The sequence below is a fragment of the Ambystoma mexicanum genome, chromosome 11, assembly GCF_040938575.1.
Source record: "Ambystoma mexicanum isolate Mex_15411 chromosome 11, UKY_AmexF1_1, whole genome shotgun sequence".
NCBI classification, from domain to species: Eukaryota; Metazoa; Chordata; class Amphibia; order Caudata; family Ambystomatidae; genus Ambystoma; species Ambystoma mexicanum.
This window is the reverse complement of record NC_090934.1, coordinates 710,737,708-710,765,453: the sequence shown is the minus strand read 5'-3', so window position 1 is coordinate 710,765,453 and position 27,746 is coordinate 710,737,708. Positions and strand designations below refer to the sequence as shown.

General features: G+C 41.6%; 1 protein-coding gene across 3 annotated transcripts in view; it reads right to left on the bottom strand.

The window, feature by feature from the left end:
• The window catches only part of KIAA1549L (KIAA1549 like), a 739,655-nt gene that overhangs the window by 469,595 nt on the left and 242,314 nt on the right, over window positions 1-27,746 (bottom strand). For 2 of the 3 annotated variants that reach the window (XM_069623580.1, XM_069623581.1), the window contains exon 2: window positions 203-4,843. In XM_069623580.1, the coding sequence (XP_069479681.1) occupies window positions 203-4,843 (4,641 nt within the window). The remainder of the gene's footprint in view (window positions 1-202; window positions 4,844-27,746) is intronic. The other variant, XM_069623582.1, reaches the window with a different exon arrangement.

The following is a 27,746-nucleotide window of genomic DNA, read 5'->3' as shown; positions in this document are numbered from 1 at the left end:
AATTGCAAATTTAGACTGAAAATAAGCATCCTTGTAGCACTGCACACCTGAAATAAATCTAACTATGAATAGAATAACCTTATTTAAATCGTTTTTGAAAAATAAAAAACAGTGTGTACTCTGGCAACTGCTAAATTGCAAATAGCGTGTCAACAGTTAATTACATATAATAGTCCTGTATAAAGGAAGCATTTTGCCATACCTGTATTAACCATGAGGGATTCGGACACTACACATTTTGGTACCGGTGGTGTTGTTTTTAAAGTTGTAGTGGTTGTCGTCGTAGTTTTTGTCACAGCAACAGTTGTGTTGGTCACGGTTGCGGCTGGCAATGTAGTTGCTTTGGCCGATGCTGTGATAGACGTCAAAGCTGCAAAAATGGTCCGTTGATAAGCAGTTGGTGTTTTTGTCATTTCTGACACTGTGGAATTTTTAGGTACAACTGGTGTTGCTGTTGTTTTTATTGTTGATAAATGTGTAGTAGATAACACTTGTGTTGGTCTAGTGGTTCTGTTTAACATTGTGGTTAAGTGTGATGTGGGGAGTGATGTAGCTGAAGTGTAAGTATTTACTGGAGCAGAAGTAGTTTCAACAATTGTTGTTGCTGGTGTTCGACTTGCTGATGTAAATTTACTAGTAATTGTCAAATGAGAGGTAGTCAGTTCAACATGTGTCATTGGCATCAGTGTAGTGTTTGTCAGTGCTGTTGCATTCTGGGTTGGTTTGCTTCCAGTGCTATTGAAGATAGTGTTCAATTGTTGCACCGATGAAGTTGGGTCAGAGATATGTGTTGGTGCTGCAACTTCCGATGATACCTCTGTTGACATACCATGAGGAGATACAGAAGATGGCACTGTAATGACAGAAGAGGTAGGGTTCGTTGGAAAAATGGTAGATGCATGCTTTGTTGATGATGCAAGTGATTGAGTTATGGTGCCTGGCATCACAGAGGTTGTGGGATGTACCTGCATTGTTGAAAGAGCACTTACTAAATGTGGTTCAGTGGATACAACCGCAAAGCTGCTTGCACTACCAGAATGCAATATCTCTGTACTAACTGTGGTAGAAAGGTCAGTGTGATGTGTGGAGGAGTTTTCAGCTGTTTCAGGAGCAGAGCTATTTGTAGACCCTGTTTTTGCCTGTACATATGGGGTGAGTTCCTCTGAAGTGGGGGCAGATCCTGACGTTGATCTTTTTGACATATTTGACGTTAAACGGGAATACAGAGTTGGCTGTGTGTCAGCCATTTCTTCATTAGTGGTTAAAATGTTTGCAACGAGAGATGATGAAGGCCGCCCAAATGTTGTCATGAAAATAGAATCTGTATAAGAAGACATGTTGCCAGCATCAGCAGTTGTAGGCACTTGCGATGTTGGCAGTGTAAATGACGAATCTGATGTAAATGGAAGTAGTGTGAAGTTGGTTAGTTCTGTTGCATTTGTCAGAGTGTTCTCAACAGTTATTTCCTTTTTTGTACTAAAGTGTGATATTAAACTTTGTGATGACAAACTTCCTAAATCATCAATTGTGGAAAATGAATCTTGCACGGTGCTGGTGGCCATACTTGCTTCCGAATTGCTGGTGTTATCCTGAACTGTGGTTACAGGAGGAATAGATGATGAAAGTTCATACTTTGTGGTGAAAGTATTGTCTGAATATTCACTGACATTTCCATAAATGTCCGTAAATATGGATGATTCAGATGGAGGAATTTCTGTCAGGGCAGTCGAGTACTGAAAGTTAGTTCCCTCTGTGGATGACGAGTGTGTGTCCGTTTCAGTGAACCTTTTAGAAACCATTGAAGTCAAAAATGAAAATGAAGTTTGACGAACATTTCCTGAGGTTGCCTGAAGCGAAACTGTTTGGGTAGGCTCTGGTGTGGAAGAGCTAGTCACATGTAATGCAGTTTGGGAAGTAGTGTTTCCAGCAACATCTGTATTCAATTGTGCAGTTTCTGATACCAGAGAAACACTTGCAACCTCTACAGAAGAAGACCTGGAAGCTGTGCTCCCTTCTGAAACAGACACTGTGAGACTTTGGGCATCAGTAGTTCCTTTACTCATATCAATTGGAGTAATAGTTGCTTGAGTAACACTTGAAGAAGAGCTAAAGGTATAGTCTGTTGCAAGTGAATTAAATGGCAATGTTACTGCTGCATTGCTTGCCAAAACTGTATCAGTAATAAGCACAGAGCTATACACATGTTCAGGTACAGTTGTATACACTGTAGGGCTTTCTATGTTTTGTGATGAGCTTTTGTCTGAAATGCTGTCAACTTCTGTGTTAGCTGAATAAGGGGGAACTGTAGTGCTTGCATACGAAGAGCCAGTTACAGAAAAGGATGAAATTGTAACATCAAGACTCTGTGATTTACTTACAGAAGACAGTGACATTGTTACATCAGTATCTGAAACTTGTTCAGTAACACTTGTGATATGCTGATCGCTGATGGAATATATCCTATCTGTTGAGTCGGAATAATACATACTATCAGTAAGACGACTCAATCTACTTTCAGAAGTAGGCGTTGAAATGAAGTTTCCAGAGAAGCTTTCACTTTCAGAAGTAGGCATTGAAATGAAGTTTCCAGAGAAGCTTTCATTTTCAGAAGTAGGCGTTGAAATGAAGTTTCCAGAGAAGCTTTCACTTTCAGAAGTAGGCGTTGAAATGAAGTTTCCAGAGAAGCTTTCACTTTCAGAAGACGATGACACAGTTGAAATCGAATCATAAACCTCTTCAGTAACATGTGTTGTGGTATGCTCTCGGGAAACAGAATGCACACTGTCTGTTGAGTGGGATATTAAAATACTGTCACTAGTAAGACTTGATGAACTTTCATAACTTGGTGATAAATCTAAGTCAGTAGAGAAGCTTTCACTTTCAAACGATGGTGGCACAGTCATACTCGTAACGTAAACTTGCTCAGTGGCGATTGTTGTGATAACCTCAGAGGTGATAGGAGATACACTACCCGGTGAGTGTGAATTTGACAAACTGTCCGTGAGAAAAGGTGATCTACTTTCAGAGGTTGGCGGTGAAATGAAACTTGTGGAGAGGCTCTCATTTTCAGAATATGCTGCAGCAGTTGAGTTTGTGTCATAAATTGGTTCAGTAACCATTTCTGTGATAGGCTCAGTGGAACGTGTATATCCACTATCCGTTAAGTGTGGCGGTAATATACTTTCAGTTGAGTGGTATGAGGTACTATTGGAAGTTGTTGTTAATATTACATTTATGGAGACGCTTTCCGTGGTTGCATTTGTGTCATAAAATGATTCAGTCATCATTTCTACACTAAGATCACTAGAATGTTGATACACACTAGCTGTCGAGTGAGAATTTACTATACCCTCAGTAGGAAGATGTGATGTACTTTCAGAAGGTGATGATGATATGAAATTTGTGAAGAGACTTTGAGTGTTTGTAATAGGGTTATATAATGGTTCAGTCACCAGTTCTGCACTAGGATCACTAGAATGTTGATACACACTAGCTGTTGAGTGAGACTTTACTATACCCTCAGTAGGAAGATGTGATGTACTTTCAGAAGGTGATGATGATATGAAATTTGTGAAGAGACTTTCAGTGTTTGTAATAGGGTTATATAATGGTTCAGTCACCAGTTCTGCACTAGGATCACTAGAATGTTGATACACACTAGCTGTCGAGTGAGACTTTGATATGCCCTCAAGACGATCTGATGTACTTTCAGAGGGTGATGATGATATGAAATGAGAGGATGAACTTTCACTTTCAGGGGAAGGGGAAATGGTTGCATTAGTTTCATGAACTGGTTCTGTGATAATTTCTGTAAAAGACTGACTGGAAAGTGCATCCAGTCTTTCTGTAGACTGAGAACTTAATAAACTGTTAGTAGCAAGAGGTGATGCACTCTTAGTAGTTGATGATGAAATTGAGCTTGTGGAGAGGAATTCATTTTCTGAAGATGGTGACACAGAATATCTGGTGTCATAAACTGTTGGGTTGGTGGGCTGACTGGTGAGGACATGTGCACTATCTGTTAAGTATGCATATAATATGTTATTAATAGGAAGATTTGATGTACTTTCAAATATTGCTGTTGAAAAGAAGCTGGTAGAACCCCTAGAATCACCATCTGAGTAAGTCTGAATATCAGTACTTTGTGGTGAAACATTCCCATTAACAGCATTGGATACAATATTGGTACTGGGCAGATACACATTATTCACACTGGACTGGGAATGAGTTGCTAAAGGCTCATCAGTGGTTTGGGCATGTGTCTCAGGAAATGTACTGGTAGTCTGCGAAACTGTCACAGGCAATGGAAAAGTTGTTGATGATGACGAGGATAATGATGTTGATGATGACGACAATGTCGATGATTGAGGTGATGAGGAAAATGATGAAACAATTAAAGAACGGTCTAAGTCAGGCGATGTTTCCTTGGAAATGGAGGATGCTTCAAAGGACAATGACACAGATGGCACAGCTACATTGGAAGACATGACTAGTGATGGTGGTGTGATGAATGTTTGATTGGTGAAAATGCTTATTTGAGTCAAACCTGAGACACCAGATGTTTCATCAGCAGTTTGTGATGTAGGTATAGTGGATGATTCATGAGAAACATCCTCTTGGGTTAAACTGGTTTTACCATCCTGAGAAGAATTCGGTGAAATATTCACACTACTGGCAGTTAGGCTATTAGTTGTCTGTTTTCCAGTATCCCAGCTTGTGTACCCAGCTGATTCCACCACAACAGCTGGGGCTCCAGAAGAAGTGGGATGAGTTTGTAATTCTGTAGCTGTCCATAAAGATGCAGAAAATTCCATTGTGGATTTTGTATCATCTGTTGTCGTAACTGCAATGAAAATCATGTGTTAAAATGAGTCTCTGTTCTGCCTTTCCAACCTGAGTTCATCGAACCAATGCTTATAAGGAAATTATGACATATATGCATAATGATACTGAATCCATTGCCAAAATACATGTTTTCAATTTGTTTTAAATGTTAACATTTCATGATGAATTAGCATAAACAACAAAGGCACTTGGTATGAAAATAGAAGAAAAGTGTGGCTGGAAAATTACATGAAATATTGCCAATCTATAGTAACCCTTACTTGTGTTTAGATCAGGGGCCTACCGCCCACAGCTCTCCAGGTGTGTTGGCCTACAGCTCCCATGATCTCTCACTGTTGACTATACTGGGTAGGGCTGATGGGATTTGTAGTCCAAAACATCTGGAGATCTAAAGGTTGCAGCCCTCTGGTTTAGATAATACTAAAACCGTCTAGTGGATGCATTTTAGGCCAACATTATTAGGAATATGATCACAACAAGCAGCCCAAAACTATGCTGCACCGCATGTTCTTGCCAAAATGGCCAAGTGTAAATAAAATGTTGGTTCTTTGTTTTATTCAGTCACATTTTGATAATGTAAATACCACCAATGTAAATGTGAATTGGAGAGTGGAACCAATGGCAACATGTGAGGTGTTGCAGTATTGCTGCTGATAATGCTGAAAGGCCACCCACTATGAACCCCTTCATCATTCGTCCTCAAATGTGAAGGTGAATACCTAGATCTCACTGGGAGAAGGATAGTATCAACATTACATAGCCAATCTCAGCATGTCTGCATACTAATTACTTTCCACACCAGCTCAATCACTGGAAATGTGACTGTCCTTGGTAGTTTTTGTTGTTTCGGGTAAGGCAATGAATATAGTCACATGTGCACTTCACAATGTACGAGGAATATGACCGTCAAAAGTAATTGCATGAAGGATGAGTTTAACATCTATTCTTCTATGTCTTCATGGTATGTACAGCAGTAAGAAAAAGAGCCGACTGGTTTGACCTATTTCGGTGCAACCAGAAGACCAGAGAAGGAAGGTGAATGCTAGTTTTGCATCCTCCACTCAGTGAGGTTCTCTCCCACGACTCCTCTCTCACAAAATAATAGGGTCCATACAAAATGAATGAGACAGATCACATGACTTTGATCTCCCAAAATCGCGAGGAATCCCACACCTCAGACTTTAGCCCTATCCACCTTTGCATTCCCCCAGCAAGTGAAGCCCCTTTGTTTTCTAGAGGTGCTCGTTGGTCATTACTACAGGCTGGGGCTGCACTATAGGTAGTATAGTGGCCGACAGACATGGGACCTTGTGTCTGATGCTTCTAGATAAAAGGAATTACATGTGTCTAAAGTATCTCTGCTCCAACCAGATGAGTACTGATGTTAGCTGTTATACTTGTAGTAAGGGGACACATGAGTTAAATAACGATAGGTATTTGCAAAATAATTTGTTGAAGGACAGTTTTATGATTTTCGAAGGTGGCATTTAAAGGATCAAACTTCATGTTGGGGCTCTTTGGACTACATTAGCTACCGCACTTCTATAGACTCTTAGTCTATTTTATATTGCCAAGCTGGATTGTCTAAAATAGCACCTTGACTCATCACTGGTGGAAAACATTAATGATGTCATCCTCAATGAATAACAATGCCTTTTATAATTCTAAATGGGCCTTTTGGCATGTTAATGAAGTCTGATAGACCATGAGCTACATGCATTTTTTTCGGGATCAGCAGAACACGGGAACAAATACTTTTGGGCAGATAATCTTCCAGTGACCGAAATAGAATATGTAACACATCCCCATTTAGCCTCTCCTATTACTGTACTATCAAGAGGGCTCTCTGAAAGATCTCCATCCTCAAAGATTTACTAATTGCGTATCAGTTTCAAATTGGACTAGTCTAAGGTATCTGCAACATCCTTATCTTCACTGTCTAAATACATGAATATTCTGGACTATTAGCCATTCATTCCAAACACTGGTATAAAGCATGGATCTTCACTTTTCAGTTAACATTCTTGCCCATATCCTCTGGAAAGGTCAACTGAATCTCTGAGTCATTCCATCATCTTAATGCTGCAATGGACATCTTATGGACAATACTAAGATGTCTCCAAAGTCCCTTCATCAAACAAACAAACATCACCTTAACTGGTGCTTCAAAATCCGAAGATGATATTAAATAAAACTGCAAGTGTTTCGCAAGTAAGTAAAACATCCTAGAGTCCATTCAAATGGGTATCCACAGTAATACCTGCAGAGAACAGAGACAACATTGATAGCAGTACCTGACATTTACTCCATAGCAACCAATGTGAGATGAGCCCTGCTTGAGTTTATGTAAAATATAGCAGTATGAATTGTACTATTTTATTGAATACATTATCCACTAAAGCTGAATTATCAGATACTTTACTAAATGTTATTCCTGATTCCTACTTGAAAGACAATTCAGGGTTAGCACCAAATAATTGTTCTGTTTTTCGTACCACTGAAAAATACAGAGCCCCACAAGTTTCTCATCACCAGCTAAATGATGCAGCTTTTCAGATCCCGATAGTCTCTGCATTGGCTCACCAAATCTCTGGGATGACGCATAAGGGTAACCAAGTCCTGATGGTCGTGAAGAAAGACATTGGTTTTACCCAATATGAGTGAAACAATATCCTCAAAATATAATTTTCAATGGAAAGCTCTAAATGAGGATTTAAACACTTCATACAAGCACAAAACAGCAAACACAAGGGGCCGCATTACGAGGAATCCCGTAGAGGTATAACGGCGCCGGTAGAGCTTCTGGCCCCGTTATCCCTCTACCGCCCCATTACAAGGTCTGCTGGCGGGTGCTGCTAAGGACGTCTGGTAAAACCAGGCGTCCTTAGCGGGACCCGCTAGCAGACCAGGATGCTAACAATGGGCACGTCATTAACGGGCCTGTTGCTAGCATCCTCCCCATTCCCATTGAGCCCTGTGGGGGCTCAAATGGGAATGGGGATGTACCGGGTCCGGGTTCCTGGAATGGGCAAATACTGGGCCTTCCAAGGTCGGAATGGCCCGGTATTTCCCCATTCCAGGAACCCGGTACCCGGTATGGGGGTAGCCATGCCGCTAAAAGCGGCCTGGCTTCCTCCATACTCGTAATGAGGCCCAATGAATGGCTACATAGACCCAAAACCAAAGATAATTCCCTGACTATCGTCTTCCTGGCTCTCTTAGAGATTGGTGGTATTCTTGGGATCCTTGAAACAAAAATTATTCGCAAGGGATAAATCGTCCCACCAGATTGACATCATGGCTGTCACACCATTTTAATGTTGGTAGCAAAGACTACTGCAGTGCACCGTGCAAGAGTAAGTCTAAGAAACTACAAATTAAACCGAACATCTTACAAAACCCCAGAGCAGGGCTGCTCCTAAGTAGGGACACATATTGAAATATGCCAGTACTATAAAGTGTTCAGTTTCATACTGATTATGAACATTTTCTTCTTGCCCAGTCACCACGGTAGCAATTTATCAAGTTGATATGGCAATTTTCAATCATCACAAACACACAATTGTTCAACTGCTTTTGGCTTCTGTATCAAACTTTTATCAAATTGACCAATCAACAAACACAAGCAAATAGGTTTTAACTAGATGTTTAAATTTATTAAAGTCCTTGCCTTGTTCAAAACAGCTAATTATTGATTGAACAATAAAAACACTACCCAACAATCACTTGCAAGATATTAAAAAAACTTAAAGCAAAGAATGCATTGTGTGTAAAATACTGTCAAATATTAATAGGTTTCTCTCTGAGTAAAATATTTTTTTCTCTCCAAAAGTGCCTAAACTTAAATTACCTGTTATTTCATTGTAATGGCTCTAATAGGGTGATAACAGAATTCCTTCAAATGTCAAATGATTTGCTTGTTCGATAGAATCAAACAAAAGGTCAACTCAGGATGAAATCAATCGCTCTCTATTTCAAATGTTGCTGCAGTTAAATGAATATATTTGAATAGGTATAATTCAAACACAAATTAAATAGCTTAAACTACCTAGTTTGAAAAATACTATTCCTTACTTTAATAAAGGAGAATTACATTAATAATGTTAACAAATTAGTTTGGAGATAGCTACATTTGAAAATGTCAATTGAAAGGGGAAGTGCGAAGGAATTTGGTATGCAGCATTCGTAAAGCAGCTTTGTAATTGTTATTGGATGTCAAAACAAATGCTTCTAAACAAATAATAATCTATAAACACAAATGCAATTAATATTGATGCTTCAATCTATGAGAGAATTGGATTATGTATTAGCACACGCAAAGATATTTTTGATTTTCTTATCTTCTAATCAATAGAATGGGAAAATGCTAAATAACTGCAATGAATGCAGATCCACTGATTACTAATATTCAAAAGGACGTTTGTTCGAAGGCATATTTTGTGTCAAAAATGACAAAACCCTGCATCTGGCAATTTTGCATGTGTCTGCTAATTGATCCATAATTCAAAATAAAAGTACCAAACTCATATCAATATCTAGATCATTCCAAAATGCAAAAGAAAAATGTGTATATTCCAATTGGGTTACCAGACATTTGGTCGAAAAAAATTGGTCGACCAGACAAATGGTCGAACCAATTTGGTCGAAAACCAAATGGTCGAATTTTTTTTTTTTTTTTTAACCCTTTTTTTTTTTTTTTTTTTGGGGGGGTCCCCCCCCAACCTCCTTTTTTTCTCTAAAAACCCCTTTTTTTACAAAACGAAAACCCGAAAAATAAATATATAAATTAAAAAAAAAATTCGACCATTTGGTTTTCGACCAAATTGCGTCGACCAAATTGCAGTCGACCAGTTTTTTTTCGACCAGATGACTGGACACCTTCCAATTGAACCACATAGGGGGTCATTACGATCCTGGAGGTAGCCATGCCGCTATTTGCGGTATGGCTACCCCCATTCCGGGTACCGGGTCCGGGTTCCTGGAATGAGGAAATACCGGGCCATTCTGGCCTTGGAGGGCCCAGTATTTCCCCATTCCAGGAACCCAGACCCTGTACATCCCCATTCGAGCCCCCATAGGGCTCAATGGGAATGGGGAGGATGCAGAAAATGGGCCCGTTAATGTCGGGCCCATTGTTTGCAACCTGGTCTGCTCACAGGACCCGCTAAGGACGCCTGGTAAAACCTCGTAATGAGGCGGTAGGGGGTTAACGGGCCCGGCAGCTCTACCGGTCCCGTTAGCCCCCTACCGCTTACTGTGTAATGAGGCCCATAGACTTTACATAGTTAGCTCATCGGAATGATGAGGTACAAATTAATCTAGACTTGTGGTTGAATGTTCAGAAACAAAATGCATTCTTTTATTTCATGAAAGTAAAGCCATATTTACCATATTGTTGCCAAGGCAATGATCAAATCTACATGTTTCTGTTATAGTTTTAATTCCCAATTGGTACTACTAGGATGTGTGGTAGATGGATACATGGCATCTAAATAACATAACTGTTATGCTTCTCCTTGTTACTATCACATGTTTCAATAATGTCAGGCTATGTTTACAAACAGTCCCTCCTACAAACATTGAAATGTGGAAAGATAAACCTCAAATTTGCTTTCACAATGTACATAGTGCTCTGAGATGCTAAAATTCTGCTTGATCCTAAAATACAGTATGTTTAGATAAACCAAATATAAAATATTACGGTGCCCAGAACTGCTGTATCTATTATATGTTTTTTTGTTAAACAGGTGTTCCGTGATTTTTGACTCTGGTAAAAAAAAATTAAATAGTGACAAATTCTCTAAAGGTGAGCAAATTCATCCATGTTGCCTTATATTTTATCTTGGGAGAGTTCCCCATGTGTCGCATTAAAATGACTTGCAATCTTAACAGGGGCCAGTGATTTGTAAGATTGTCATAACCTTTCCTGCTGTATGTACGTATGAATCTAACTTAGTAAGGCATGCTTCTAACATTTATTTTAGTGTCTATCAATGTATCCCTTCTGCAACTGTTACCTTTCATTCTTACCAGGGTTTCTCAGAGCCTTTTAAGGTAAGCATAATAGAAGCTCCTATCCATGTAGAATGTGAAAAACCAGAGGGTGTTTCACAACGTAGTCCCTTTGGATCCCTTGCTCAGATGGCCAGGGGAAGGCCATCACTTTTGGATCCTGACATCGGGGGTGGACAAGCAAGTGAGGATCACCTGGGTAGGAGGTCTTTTGGAAGTGAGGGAGAAGCACCCAATGGTGAGGCATGGTATCCCCTTTTTTCCACAACCCATTTAACCCATATCCCTGTTTAATTTATGGGAAACTACAACTCCCATAATTCCTCCCCCCAAAATGGAAGATAGGGAATGAGGACAGAAGGATTACCTCCCCTGAATTGCATTGGCCCTGTCCCTGTAATGAGCCGCGGCAGAGTGAGGCACGTAATTCTAATAATGTACACCTGCCATTTATTAAGGGTCCCTGTGAAAATAAAAGGTGGCCCCCACAGACACACTTGGAGCACGGCTGGGTACGAGAAGGAACAGCTCTTCTGAGGCTGATGCGAACCAGGCTGTGGGAGTTGGAAGGCCAACAAGTTGATCATCAAGTGAGAGGATCGAGACAATGCCAGGCAAGATTTCAAAATTTTCAGGAAGCCGTGAGTGTTCAAAAGGCAAAGCTGAGCGAGCAGAGGAAAGAAACCTTCAGGGTTCCAGGAAACAGCCTGCGACCCTCCCGGGTGAACGGCAGAGTTGGGGAGGAGCAGAGGAGGCATTGGCAACGGCTTTGAGCTACGAGGAAAAGATGAAAGACATTCATTTAACACAACTAGTGAGTTATCAAGCACAACAAAAGTCAGGTTGATGTTAAAAGGAAAGTGACAGTGATTTGAAAATTGAAGGTTGCACATTTGAAGATAACACGCAAATAAAAATATGCAATTGTGACAAGAAAAGGATACAGAGTAGCAGAGTGGTCCTGCAAGAGGAAGTCTCACATTTGAAAGTCTCTGTGAAATGTTATGAACTTTTGAAAGATATTACAAGCGGAAATCAAAAGGAAAGAAAGTTAAATAAGAGGACTTTGGAAAAGGCCAGGAAGGCAAGTGAAAGAATATAAGAGCTACAAGTACCAAGAGGCATTGGTGCTGCAAAAGAAGATTTTGAATTGCAGGAATAAGGATAGAGAGGTGGAAGCAGTTATGCAGTGGTTTATGTAAATTCCTTGCAGTTTCGAAAGTCTTCGACAGTGAAAGAGATCTAAGATAAAACATGGGGAAGGGAACCCCCACAAAGAACAAGACAGGCTCGAGCTCGGCAGAGGGAAGCCGTGCAGAACTGTGAGAAATTGAGAGCATAGGAACTGAGTATTGATGACAAGGTGCGTGGAGCCTAAGGAAGTGATTGAACTAACAGAAATTGAAAGCCTAATGATTGAACTGTTGAACTGCACCAGTAAGTCAAAGTGTGCAAGACTGATAGAACTGTGCCATCCACCTATCCTTTGTGTATTAAGAGACTCTTTAGACCCTATGGCATTGAACCTGGTGAAGGGAGTTGGTGCTGAAGCCATTCTGACATTTTATTTTGACACACTACTTTCCTTTTTGTATTCCGTTAACACATTTTTTTTCGAGAGGATGGCAAGTTTAGGTTTTCTTAGTATAGGCCTTTTTATTCTGACCAGACTAACTTGGACATATTTGTTATTGTTTAATGGTCGAGATTACTCCCATGTTAGAGTTAGGGCCAGTTAGGAATTCCACCATCCCAAGCAAATTCATAAATAAAGGCTTTTGAAAATGTTATCCATTGTGTCTGTGTCTGCTGCTCGATACCATGCCTTCTTCACAATAATCTCAAGTTGGTTTTATATCCATTTGGCTTGTAAATCGCCTGCATCAACAAATGAGTTTTATATTTATCAATTTTCCATGCCGGGGTGGGCATGTCAACGGTTCATCTACACACATATTGAAGAATTTGATTGAGCATGCTACCTCATCAAGGACTCTTAAAGGAGTATTTTCATGCAGGTTCTGAAAGACACTGATGCTTGCCTTATCTTGGTAGTGGTAGACGGCAGCATCTAAAATATGTGCATTGCTTGCCTATAAGATGTATCAACTGGAGTACTAAAAACTGCCCACAAGAATCCTTATAGGTATAGCTCGCAATTTCAAGAGCAGATGTCTCTTAGTTTGTCACTTATATAACCATCTATATCTCTGGAATCAAAAGAAAAAAACGTTTACTGATGCCAGATTAAAACAAACTGAAAGGACTATGTAGGAAGATCAACTCTCTTGAACTGTGTAGGATATGGCCTACTTAGAACAACAGATCCTTTGCTCAATAGAAAGAGCGTGAAAATATGTTTTTTGGAAAAGGTATTTGCTTAATCACTTTGCATAGTTCAATAATGCATCACACAGATGTGTGTGTCACTTGTGCAGTCCTGATCATGTAGAAATGAAATTAGGGTTCTTGTCTAAGCAGTGAACTGATCCTATTCATTCAGTATTAAGAAATGCGTTCTTCTAGAGAATAAACGCCAGTTCGCAACAGTTTTCTTTGCTTTCTGGCCAAGTATTTCCAAGAACCAACACTGTTCAGAGGTGCACTATCTGTTGAGGAAGCCACAGCATGGGACTGTTAAAGCGAATATCCCTATATCGGAGCCCCCCACACATAATTTGAGGAATGGTACCTATTTCTCCGATACAGGGATCATTTGGCTCACAGGTTCTTTTGGCTGCAAGCCCCATGTTCCCTTATTATTGACTATGGGGACTAAGGCTGGTTGGAGTTGCAGTTTAAAACATACTGAGAGCCAAACCTCATATTCAAACTTATTATCTCTACTCTTATCCTTTCTCTTCTTGATTATTGTTCCTCCCTTCTTATCAGACTCTCAGCCTATCCTCCTCTTCGTTCTATTTATAACTATCCTATATGTCTTCTTTTCTGCCTTCCCCTCATGCTTATATTAACCCTCCCTTCTTTCAATTTCTTGGCCTCCTTCTGATTCTCCTCTTCGCTTTCCCTTTCTCTGCATAGTATGTACATGGCTTCTTGGTCAGGCTACACCTTATTGTTCCTCTCTGATTTCTTGCTATCAACCAACTCATCTGCTTCTCTCTGGATCTCAATGTCTTCTTGTTCTCCCCAAACCTTCAAGCACTCAATCTTGCCTTCATTCTTTCCCACTTCTGGCCTGCAGCATTGGAACTCATTCATTCTGGAAATTAAATTTTCTTCTTCTCTTTCTATCTTTCCCTCTTGACTCAAATCTCACCTTCTTTCTTCTTTATCTTATTGAAGGTTTTTGTAAATGTATCCTATCATGTATTGTACGACTGATTCGCATTGTATAGAGCTTTGGTGAAAGCGCTACATGAATTCCAAGAAGATACAAAAGAAATGCCCAGGATACAGGCCCCTTCTCTCATGCAATGATCTACTGTCAGATGAATGGCAGCAAACCAAGTGTTAAGGATTGTTGTATATTGTGTGTAGCCTACACCCCATTCCGTCCCTTAGAAAACACCTGAACATTATTTGAAATGAATCTAATGTGTGTTTCCTACATCAGAAACATGCACGAGGATGCTGATGCCTTGTTTCTTAATGCACTGGAACTAGTGCACTCTTTCTCACAAGCAGATATTTAAAGTTGTAGATTAGGTCATGGGGATATTTTTTCACATATTCTACAATATTGTAGACTCACGTATTCATTGGCGACTCTTGGGTTGCATTCCATGTTTCGCAACTTAAGTATCCTCCTTAGTTGTGATGATGTGGCTGGTCAGGAGCTGTATTGCATGGATGTTAAGTGGGCTGAAATTCTTGTTTATCTAGAGCCATCAAGGTCTCGGCTGTTTCCAGATTACATAGATATATTGTTCTGGAGTTGTACATGCCATCTATAGATAGATGATGCATGTAGTGAGCAAGCAGGCTGCCGTCTACCAGTTGAAAGTAAACAGCATTCACTCTTTTCAATAGCATGCAAATAAAAACCTGTTGAAATGCGTTCATTTAAAGTGAACAGCATGTCTTATGTCTTTAGAGTAACAGTCTCCCCACTTAAAAATAGAATGATTGCAGAAATGATATTATGTTCAAGTAAAACAGGGGTGTCATTTTGCTGGATGTCTGATGTAAATTTCAATGTTGATGCATTATCTGGTAATACCCAGGCGAATTATGACATATTCACATTTTAAATACTCTTTGTCCCTATTAATAAAAGGGATCAAATTCAGACCTATGTTCATGAGGCTCTTCTTCTCAAAGGTATTGCACACACATGTTCTTATGAATACAAGGAACGGTAGCATTTTGCAAGTTTGTAACCGCACATTGGTATGGCAATGTCAACTTGAAAATGGTGTGAACACTGCTCTGTTGATGAAAAAGAGGGTCTGCGAGGAACAGGAGAGCAGCCTTAATAATGTTTTCAAAGAGGGAGTGCTTATAAGATGCCAAGCTGCACTGGTGCAATGGGTTTCTAATATGCCCCAGTGTTTTTAGAAATGGTCCAAACGTTGCCCCAGTGCTAATACCATGCAACTTTGCACTTGCATCAGTGCAATGTTTCTGTAAAATGGCCACTGTTTCTAACGAATCTTAATTAAAACTTTCATTTCTTGAATCTTATGTGTGCTTTGTAAACAGCCAGCATCCCTTTCCTCGACAAATGCGGTGTGTAGACCAACATATTCTAGGACCACAGGGGAACCCCCGGGCTGCCCAATCCATCAGGCAAGATGCAGGACGCAGCACCTGCCTGCAAGCCACGCTGTACAGACACAGTTCACGACCCCCTCGCTCGTGCATCACAGCTTTCTCTACTCAGCAAGGACGCAGCACACTTAACGAGTAAAAGGGAAATCCTCAACAGGCTAGCATGCAACTACTCAACTTCTAACCATGACAACCACCAGGTACATAGGAGCTCCAGATCACGGGAAGGGGTAGCTGTCATCGCGGACCATCACACAATTACATGCAGTTTTTGCAGCTCACGTCTTGGCTGTCTGGCATGAAGAGGTGGGTAAGACACACACACATCTGATGATATCAGGGAGGCCACCCTGTCAGCCTTTTTCATAATTCCTCTCACCTGCATGTACACATGTAGAATGGGAGAGATGCAGGACATAAGCATCCTAGCTTCTCTCATTGGCTGTCTTGCCATCTCCGATTTGCATTTTTGTAAAATGATTCTTGGAGTTTAAAGAAAAGTATAGACTCTATGGGCCTCATTCCGAGATTGGTGGTAGTCATGGCGCTATTTGCACCATGACTGACACCATTAACGGGCCCAGCACCGGTGTAGTTCAATGGTGTCTTACCGGTCTAGTCCGACCCTGGCGGGACTGGTAAGTCCCCATTGAACATGCCATTCCCCATTCCCATTGAGCCCGCATAGGGCTCAATGGGAATGGGGAAGGCGCTCTTTACGGGCCTGCTAATGGCAGGCCCGTAATTAGCGGCCTGGTCCCCTAACGGGACCCGTAAGGTACGTTTGGTCCGACCAAACGTACCTTACGGGTCCCGTTAGGGGACCTCGGAATTGGGCGGTAGGGGATTACCTGCACCGGTCTCCTTACCGGTGCGCGGTATCCCCTACCGCCCGTCTCGGAATGACCCCCTATGTCTAAAGTTTACTGAACTGTTTAAAAGTGAGGAGAAAAAGATTTTGTGCAATCGTTTAAAAGCGAAAGCAGAATCCAACCAGGTTTATCTCCTTGAGCAAAACAAAATGAACCAACTAAACAATTGTCTCAGATCAAAAATCTATTTTGCCATAGTCACTTAGAGCACTGAACACGCTAAACTCTTAATCTTAATATAGGTTTAGGCTGATATGAAATGACGATATCCTGCCATACATATAAACTGTAATCCAAATAAAAAGCCGTTTAAGTTTCATATTAGGATCATTAATAACTAAGAATTAATGTGTACCATGGGAAGGATTTTAATACTCTGGAAATGCACAAGCTACACCGACTTGCCAAAATCCACAGATGAAATAAAGGCTAAATGCAAGCCAACGCAAAATGACTGCATATCATCCTCCACAAAAAGTGGACCTACATTCGTACTACAAAGGTTATTGGTGCATTGTATTTGCTAAATATGAAGACTAGTAGATGGCCTTTCACCTATTGCAAAAGATGTCTGCCTATGTTAAAGTTCATATGATCATTGATTGCAGCAGCACCCGAGCATGGCCAGAGAAAAACTATTGCCTTAGTAGGACCAAAGCCTTCCACTTCTGAAAGCATGTTCTTTTTGCCTCAGTGGATCATACCATTTGCTCATCAAGGGGTTCAAGCAGGGTCACACGTTCGTGGCACTGCGCGGCTCCTCGTGTGCCTTCAGCTGTCTTGCCTTGCCTGGAATGTATTGTGCTCTTGTACATGTAGAATTTTCCCAATTTCTTTGTGTGGCTTGAACCATGGGGAGCTATCAGGGCCTGATTCATGGAATTATTTGCGTGACAAATAGGGTATTTGCATTCCATTCTGCGTGCAAATCCCGATTCGGCGAGTCATGGAATCGAATGCACTGTTCTTTTCCTGGACTTGCGTGGAGTTTTCGCTAGCTAGGTTATCTCGGCGAGCCGTCGAGAGCCTTGCTCAAGACTCGATGGCCAGCATGGGCATGGCTTGCGCATAGCGTTAGGAAGGGGGCAGAAAACCAGAAATGGGGAAGAACTTACGAAAAAGTGGCCGTTCCGAGGGATGGCCTGCAGGCAGTCCCTCGAATGCCCACAACTGCACAGCACAAGACGTATTCATGGATTAGATTGTGCAACCTCTCGGCTGGGAAATGGCTACGCAAGTTCATCATACGTTCCGCCACCCGAAGGCAGGCGTAAGTACACTTGCGCATAGGATTTGCAGTGCAGAGGTGGGGCTGCATGTCAGATTTTTGGGTGCGTGTATGCAACCAGGGTTCACAACTTACTTAGGGGTGTGCGTAAGCAGTGTAGCGGGGTGCAGGAACAGTTTACGGGGGATCGCATGCAGATTTTCCGAGTTTAAACCGAGTTCGATTTTTCATATGCCGGCTGTCGGGGTGCACAGGGTCCCCAAGATGCAAGCCTGCTTGCGGGGGACCCCACAAACTGTTTGACGGGTGTGTGTATTCGAGCCCGGGGGAGCACACAGTAGTGGCTGATCTGCCTGTTAATGCTTTGCACGTGGGTGCGTCAGGGGCATTCCGGCCACGACTTGCAAATACGGTTCCTTCTCGGCGCACGGCCCTTGTGGGCCCTTGTGGGATTTCTGCGCACATTTCCATGAATAGGGCTCACAGTGCCTTGCATAAAATCAAAGAGCAATTGCAGACTTTTGAATAAAATCCTTTCAAAGTACATAGAATAAACATTACTCCCATATTAATGAAATCATGTATGGATTTAGTCCTGCGTACTGAGGAGTAATGAAAACTAACAACTATTTGTAATTTGTAGTGAATGAAAGTGCAGAAATGCAAAGCAACAGGCTATGGTACAACAAAGAAAGTTTGCATTTATCCAAGGGTAAACCTTTCCCATGCATACTTCAAGCAAGAGAAACTCAAGTGCCTTTGTGTGCCACGAGGGGAGGGAATGGGAAACATACATGCATTGCAACCAAACCGAGCTGGATGAAGAACTCAGTTATAAGTGAACACCTTGAGGTCTGACTTTGGCCAGCAAAAGTACATTTAAAGTGAACAGCCTTTAGTTTGAGAGGACTGGTGCCTATAAAGGGAATATGTGCATAGCAATAGCCTTACCTTTCCAGGGGTTAATAGCTACAGATGATCTCGGGACAGGCAGAGATCAGGGGAGCTGAAACCCTAAATGGGCACTTAAGAGCTTTAGGCACACTGGGCGTGGGTCCTTTATTTAAGAAGGAAAGTAAGCAAGGTGATTTACTAACTGATTTAATTAACTGAGCAGTTTATTAAACTGCTTATATCCAGGGCCAGAAAGGAATTTATTTACACAAAGCGGATTATTCAAAAACGGAAGTAAAGGGAGTTGTGTTTACAGTAAGCAGACTGCCGGAGACCATGCTGGGTGGCCCAAAGTACATGTTTGCAGGTCCTCATGATATGCTGTTTGTTTGGGACAGGTGGTTTTTGCCTAAGTCACCTGCCCTTCCCTTCACAATTTGGCCACGCCCCTTTCCAGACCCCCCCCCTCATCCAATTATGTATCCCACCTAAAGCATTGGTTAGCAAAGTTGTAAATAAAATTAGTTCTACTCCTTACCTCCATTTTTTATTTTTTTATTTTCTTTCTAGGTTAAACAAATCAGTCAACCTTAACAAAGTATAGCAATAAGCTTTCAATAATACAATTTCCATTTAAAACTCTCATTAATATTGATAGATACACAGTATTTCCTAAGATATAAAAGAATAGAAAAATAGAAAAGAAGAAAAAAAAAACAATCATCACTCTTAAAATCCATATATCAGAATACTGACAAATGCTTTCCTCGCCCCCAGGTATATACCTCTGCTATAACTAAAATGGTGCAAATTATGCAACACAAAATTAGCACAACACATAACTATGCAAACGTGCAAACATCTGATTAATCATATTATTCTGTACATGTAATTAAAACATTTGCATGTAAATGTGCAAACCTCTCTCCAGTAGTTATTCAGTTAGTGCAAACCAACAAATGTAAAAACATTAAAATATGCAAGTTGTAATCAATAGAATAATACAATGTGCAAACATAGAAATTCAATTCCTTCCAGCTAGTTCGTCAAGTACAAATAGACAGATCAGGGCATGTCATGTGCAAGTCCTCTATACCATCTCCTGTTACCTTGTGACCTACAAGCCCGGCCCCCGCTGTTCCAAGCATAGTGATCTCAAATTGTTTTCTACGGCATCAACCATCGAGGGTAAATGGCCTAATAAGCACGTATGTCAAGCATTGTTGCTGTCCAGTGTAGCCCCATTCCCAAACCATATGGTGAAATACACTGATCTCCTTGCAATCAAGAATGGACATGAGACAAGAAGGTGTTCCAGAGTCTCCAAAAGTTTCCCCATCTTTACAAAACCTTACTTCTTTTCGTCTAAGAGATGCTTTGCCCGTGGGGTAGAGGTTCCACCTCAACCTCGTAAATTCCTCCCTAACCTTGGGACCAGTGGACAGTTTTAGGTATGTTGCTAATTGTTTGCCCTGAGGGTGTCTCAGGCTCACATACCCATGTACAGCTGTTGGTATTTGACACCAATCAGACAGGTATAAAAAAAATGTTAACCTTTGATGGTTCACTGATTATGTCAGCTTTGGTCAGGTTACAATTGTCCAATATTCTATTACATTTCGTACTAAAGTCTCAACATATTCACTGTCTCACTTGCCATTTTATTGCTGAGGTCATTATACATGGTGTTCGGAACTGCACAGAGCATTTTGTGATGTAAGAACAATGATCTCAACTGTCCGTTGGGCTTTAGTGAATTGATTCCCAACTCAAACCTAATAGCTGTGGTGGGGACCTCATTGGGGATACCCAAAACGCTCGGCCATGCTAGTCCCTCTAACGTGTTCATACAATAAAGTACCCACTCAGGGTGCAATTCAACATCGTACAATATAGGACCTCATTTCCCCATATAATACGTAATTAATGGCAGTAACGTGAACTTGCAATACTTATTTTTTATATATTTCATCTCTTGTGATAAGAACGATTAGTTTGTGCCTAAAACAATTCTTGATATAAGCCATTTCGGGCTTGTTGGAAATTAAATATCCCAAGTAGACCAAATGTTTCACTTCCTCCAAACCAACCCATTATTTAATATTCAATCTCTTCTGATTGGCAATGGACATCACTTTCGTCTTTTCTGAATACATTTTTAAGTGATTTTCCACAGCATATTTTCTAAAAACAGATAAAAGTTTCTGTAACTGCACCCCGGCGCAGTCTACTAATATACAATTATCTGCATATGCCAACCATTGTATGCTCAGGGCACCAATCCTGGGTGATGCAAAAGCTACTTGTTCAAGACTCTCCCCTGCGTCAGATACTTACAAATTAAAAAGTCAGTGGGCCAAAATGCACCCCTGCTTAAGTCCGTTCCAAGTGGGAATCTTTCTGTTAAAGCCCATTCCTGGTTAAGTCACCCCTGTACATTCGAATTTTTATGGAACTGCATGAACAGCCTCAGGGGTCCCTCCTGCATCCCCCAGCTCCACAATCAATTTGTGCCATAAACAATTTAGATCAATAGGTCAAAGGCGGAAGATAAATCAACCGCAGCCAGGTGGATCGTAAATAAATCAACCGCAGCCAGGTGGATCGTAAATAAATCAACTGCAGCCAGGTGGATCGTAAATAAATCAACCGCAGCCAGGTGGATCGTAAATAAATCAACCGCAGCCAGGTGGATCGTAAATAAATCAACTGCAGCCAGGTGGATCGTAAATAAATCAACCGCAGCCAGGTGGATCGTAAATAAATCAACCGCAGCCAGGTGGATCGTAAATAAATCAACCGCAGCCAGGTGGATCGTAAATAAATCAACTGCAGCCAGGTGGATCGTAAATAAATCAACCGCAGCCAGGTGGATCGTAAATAAATCAACCGCAGCCAGGTGGATCGTATTGTAATGTTTCAGCTGAGCCATTTCGTACAGACAATGAATGATGAAGGCATTCAAGCTAGTCCTGTGTCCCTTCCTGAACCCAGGTTGGGCTTTTTGAATCCTGTCAGTTGTCATAGTCCAATTGTCCAATCCTCGAGATGCTGCAGCAAGATAGATACAAACTTCTTGCTGTCGGTACCCAGAATTGCTATTGGGCAATAATGATTGTCCTCTGACCGCCTACCCCGCTTAAAGATAGGTATAATAGATGACGTTTGCCAAGTTACTGGGGGGGGGGGGCAATTTCAATCACATCATCAAAGATACATTTCAAGATCCCATTCCCAGATCCTCTTATGTGGTCACCTTTAAATAATCTGTTAGAAAGTTGATTCGCTGCATGAGCCTGGGATTTTCTGGCTTTTGGAATTATTCTATGTATGTCCCCTGTCTCAAAAGAGATTGAGCCTTTAAATGTCCTGCAGTCAGCTAATTCCTTGAGGAATGTTGTATCCCACCTAAAGCACTGGTTAGTAATGTTGTTAAATAATATTAGTTCTAGATTATTCAAACCATGATCATATATATGTCATTAACGTGTTATGCTATAATTAGAGCTTGCATAGTTGTCCAAGGTACAGCCTAAGGGCCTGATTCACAGAAGTGTTTTATCATGGCGCAACTCCACTGGAAAACACTCTGTGAATCAGGCCCTAAGTGTTCAGCCACACTACCAAATGGTGTGCCAGGTGTTTTTCGTAACGTTATTGCTCGATATTAGCTTAAGAGAAGTGCATGCTGGTTCATTACCGTTAGGGTGCTTAAGGAAGACCAGCTTTCGACGTCCCAATCTGCTTTGAGTCTTGCAAACCAGATCAGCTTCACTACTTTTCCTCTCCAAGATTGACTTAATCACAACTGAAGTTGCTATTTGTGCTGCTGCACGCAATGTCAGCTATGGAATTAGCAGCAAAACATAGGAGCCATGTTGGTGTTGCTTCTCAACATTCATGCGTCTCAAACAGGCGTTTCAGAGGGATCTTCGTCTTTCTTTAAGTGCATTATTTGCAATAAATATATCCGATCAAAATGTTCAAATGGATCACACTGTTGTATCTTTTCCAGAACGTGAATGCTCATATTAGTGGAATGTGAAGTTCATGCTCTGTCTGAACGGTCAGACGATTCCATGTGTGTGTGTTTGCTGTTGTTATATTGATCCCACACACGTTTAGGGGTGTAGAGGGTCGATACTGGCCTGTCAGCCTGAGGAAACGGTAGGCCCGATAGAGGCGAGGGCCTCTGCAACAGCTCATTGGTGATTGCTATTCGCAACCTGCGGTTCCCTCAGGACTGTGACTATTTTTCAATGGTTTCCCATGGGAAATGGGCTCTGTGCATATTATACATGCCCTATTTCCTGTGAAAAAAGTCAAACAAATATGTATGTATACATGTATGCGATCTATAAAGCATGAACCTAGCTGGAAAGCAACTGAGCGCTGAATAAGGGGTACGCATCCCGGGTTTACGAGTAGCAGAGGAGATTTGATGGTTAAAGGGTGCAGGGGGCCAATGCCATGGGAACGGGAGTAAGTCCTGTCTCTATTTCCACAGCAGCAGGGACACAAGGGAGCGCAGGCAGACAGGAAGAAGAGTGCCCCTGTGAGCAAGTAAGTGGGGCAGTGTGGTGTGGGGAGAGTGGGGGTGTGGTGCAGGATTCTGTGTGGCCCGGAGGAAGGGGAAAGGGACAGGGGTCGCAAGCCAAACAATAATGGCAGATACCCGGAGGTGGCAGAAAGAAAGCAGGTGGTGACAGATTCCACCCACGTCCCTGGCCACCTGATTGGACAGACACACCACCCCATTTGCGAATTAGTATTCAGGTTGGAGTGTAGCAGAGTGAAGAGTGGATGGACTGGTGGGTGTCTCTTTGTCTACATGTAACTGATATTGCAACCTATATGCATACAAATAAAACAAGCCAACAGTTTGGGATTTTCTGTAGGTATTGAAAAGGCACTTGCCAGGTACTGTTGTATTGGCATTAACTGTCTATTGATGGTAGCAGGTCCAAAACGGTGCGAGTACCTGGGCATCTAATAGCAGTGCTTGGCAAATGCCTAACAGTTATAAACAAGCCAAAACTATTGGCTTTGCCAATGCTTGTTTAAACAGGACTTTGGCGAAGGACATGCAGAGTGCTTATAAATCAAGTGGCTGAAGGCAGACCTGGTAAAGACATTTTTATTTCACCAGTTTCGGGTTTACAATTCCAATTAAGTCACTAACTCTCAGAAGACTGCCTTGAAAACACACTGGCAGGCACTTTGAGTGCAAGGTTTGATGGTAAGGCTTGAATAAAGTCAGCTCAAAGAGTTCCCATGAGTAGGTGGTTAGGGCAGGCAAGGGCAGGAACTGGGTGGGAATGGCAATAGGGAGTAGCATGGCCATGGGCAGTCAATGGTTGAGCAAATAACCAAACAACACCTACAAGCTGTGTGCCCTCCTCAAATGCCATTTCGCCCTATCTGTACTCTAATGCAATAGTTTTGGTTTATAGGTGTTGCAAGTGTCACTCAACAGACCAAACTAAAAATGAGTTAGCATTAGTGAGTTTAAGAGATAGAAACAAGACTGGACGTATAGAAATGGTTGGAACAATGAGCAAGATTAGCAGAGCAGCAGAGGGTTTACGGAAAGGAAATCATGACACAAAAGTGAAAGTAACAGAAAGAATACTGTGACTGCAAAGAAATTTCAAGGGTACTTATTACAGTCCAAACATTATGATGATTGTCGCGATAAATGAATAACCTTAGAGAGAGGGTGGCTCAGCTGACTGAAATCATTGAAACCTTGTTCTGGTGCAGGAAATGTTGGTGGGGTGCAGCATGACCTGGCAGTTTACTCTCACACATAACACCACCTTCAAAACTGGAAATAACGGGTTATTATATGAAAGCGGCTTGTGTGGATCGGATGGATGTAAACAATAGTGTTTGATGTTAGTTTCAGAAATTAGATGCAACAGCTAATTGCGACATAATCATTTCACTGTTACCAATCTTCTGAATAGGCTGTCATTCGGTGACACCTCCAGCACAGGAATTTACCAGCAGGAGTAAAGACGCTGCAAAATACTCATCCTCCTCGACCTCTCACAAGTTCTCTTAAGTACCAGCACTTGTCGGAATAGAAAGTATATCGTGCCTCCTATTTTGGAAAAATATATTTAATATTGGCCTACGCCACGCTGCTCGAAAGTCGCTTGCGAGAGAAATCTGTGTTGCAAGGTCCTGACCTTTAATCCATGTAGGCCGCCATTTTAGGGCAAACCGCCATTTTAGGATTTGTGTGGAAAAGTCACCCTGTGAGCTAAAATGGTGGACGATGTCATTGTAAAAATACAACATGGTCGTCTTGACCTCTGTACATCGCTAATGTGTAATCTGCTTGCAGGCTACTTGTTGAGGTCATGAACTAAGACCTCGTCCTACGTTGACCTATGTGTAAAGGGATTACTCGCGCAATGAAACCAATCCACGAGTATATATTATGATAATGTATTTACATATTGAACAAAGAACATCTGTTTTACTACATTGTATTTATGTTTAAGAAGACCTGCAATGCGAAACTTTAGAATACACAGTTAATACATACGCTTATTGTTACATGTAATAAAAACAAACCAGTTAGATGCGGTTATTTGGGATTCGGCAACGAACCCTAGAAATTGGTGATGTATAAAGTGGAACATTAACCCGAAGTAGGGCTGGACATAGTGCCCACAAAATGTATAAAAAGCGAATGCATTCTAATGTACAGCGTCTCTCACTGAACACACTGAACCACGCTGGAGTTTGTTGCGTTGTACTGAAGGCCGATAGCTACCTGACTTTGCACTGTTTTTGTAATTGAATTCAGTAAAGAATGAAGTACTTTGTATGTTCCTTTGTAATCCGTGTTCGGTGTATTTCCTTTTGGGGTACTCAGCCTCGATGTTTTGTTTCTGTTTTCACAGTTGGCGTCCGAATAGGGACTCTCAAGATTGATGTCGGATTGTTGAAGGTTGACACACGCTATCGGACCGGGATCGGACGGTGTGACAAAAAGGAAGGGGCCCCTGGATGAGACGCGACACCTCAGCAGCGCTGCACAATCCGATCCCTGGACGACTAGCCTGTGGTCTGAGATGGCATCTTGACGAGGGTCCACTTATCGAGGCGGGCAGATTTGCCGAAATCACCATACACGAGTAAGATTAGTTATGTAAGATTCTTAGAAGTACCGATCGGTCCTCCTTAGGTTTGGTCAGGTGAGTCGTGACCCGACTCTTAATTTAACCCTGACAATTTGAATTTTGCCGCATTGTATCTGCAGACACAATTATTGACCAGGTAACACCAAGAATTTGAGATATGCCTGGGAAATCGTCTACCTGCTTTAGGGCATTATTCCGCAGTGATAGACAATCTTTGGAATTTAGCCGTCCCGCACCACAGGAGGGGTCGCCGGCATGTACTATGTACTGTAAGGATGGCATTGGCAGTATAGTATTTAATGATATTTGGCACAGACAAACCAGACATGCCTCCGAACTTCAGTGGCCAATCAATGGTAGTTTTGAGATCCCTCGCATTGAATATTTCGAGTCAGTATTGTTGAAGAAAAAGGCTAGACCTGCAGCATTTGATGTTTTGCAGAATTGGAAAAAAGAAGCGTTACAAAAGCTTAAGAGTAGAGAGAAACATGCGCGCCGTCATAAAACAAATGCCGAAAAAGCGTTGTTATATGACCAGGATAAACAGTCTGAATCGGCTAAAAATATGGAAAGAGCTTTCTCACTTGGTATTCAGAAAATCTATCCTTCCAAAGATCTTCATGATTCTGATGAATTTTTTGAGAAAATATTAAATGAACGAAGGCCTGGTGCCCCTGCGCCACCTCCGTATGTTCCTCTTCCCGCTGCTGTACCTTTTCCTGTTGTTATTCCTGCTCTTCCTGCTCACCCTGTTGTTCCTACTCCTCTGGCTTTTGTCCCTCCACCTGCTCCTCTGCCTCTTTTTATCGCACCAGTTATAGCTCCTCCATCGAATTTGCCTGCTCCCCCTCTTCCAAGTGGTCTTGGGCCGCTTGTAATCGATCATGGTGCAGGTTCGAAGGTTGTCACTCGCAGTACTGTACCACCGGAGAAGAAACGTGAGTTAATTGCATGGGCTAAGCATTGTATGGAGAAGGATGATCAGGCTAGTGTTTTTACCACACTTTTTAATACGGATAATTTTCCTGAGAAAAATGTTTTTATTGAAGGTTTGGGGATTCAGTTATGTATAATGTGGGGAAGATTAAATAATGCGGATGTTCCGCAAGGGTTAAGGGATCTAAATACTTTAGCACCTTCCAGAGACACTGTGGAGAAGGTAAATGAGCATGTCGAGAGGTTATTTGAGTATAGAAAGGAGTTAGGAAGGATACGGAATGAAGATGATGAAGAGGAAAGTATGTATGTACAGAAACAGTACCTTCCGTGTCGTAAACCGATATCGGAGGACATGCGAATTTGTAAGAAAGATGCGATTAGATGGATTTCAGACATATTGATAACTCCAGTTGAGGTATATGACACATATAGTCAATATACCTTGGAAATGCAAAGGAAAGTGATACAGGTAATGGTAGAGTACCTGCAGGATGAATGTGTAAAAAGGAAGATTAGTTGTCCCACAGAGTTATTGAATATTTATAAGAGAGCTTTTTCACTTGACACTTCTTCGACTGCTTTAGAGCTCGACTTGGCTCTGTTGCTTAGTAAGTGTTCGGAGTTGCCTACATCTCAGTTGCCGATGAGAGAGGTTCCTCCGACATTTGTCCCGAAGGTTGAGGTTGCGGCTGATGCTGCACGGGGTATAGACGCTGTGGACATTCCCGCACATTATATATCGCAGTTTGTTCACGTCCCGTTTTCACGACAGGAAGTGAACACCATTAGACAGTCTATTCCTGATATTAGGAAAAATCCGACACGGTTCTATAAAGAGATGGAATCTGTTTTGCAATCCTCAGTGTTCACCTTAGGTGACATTGATTTATTGTTTCCAGTACTCCTGCCCGTAGATTTATGGAAACAAGTTAGAACTATTGACGATGTACCCGGGTTGGGAGATACATGGGCGAATATAACTAGACTCGATGGGGAAAGGCCAGCTGGCGAAAGACCACAACAGGTGATATTAACTTTGCCTGACAGAATTATTGCTAAATTAAA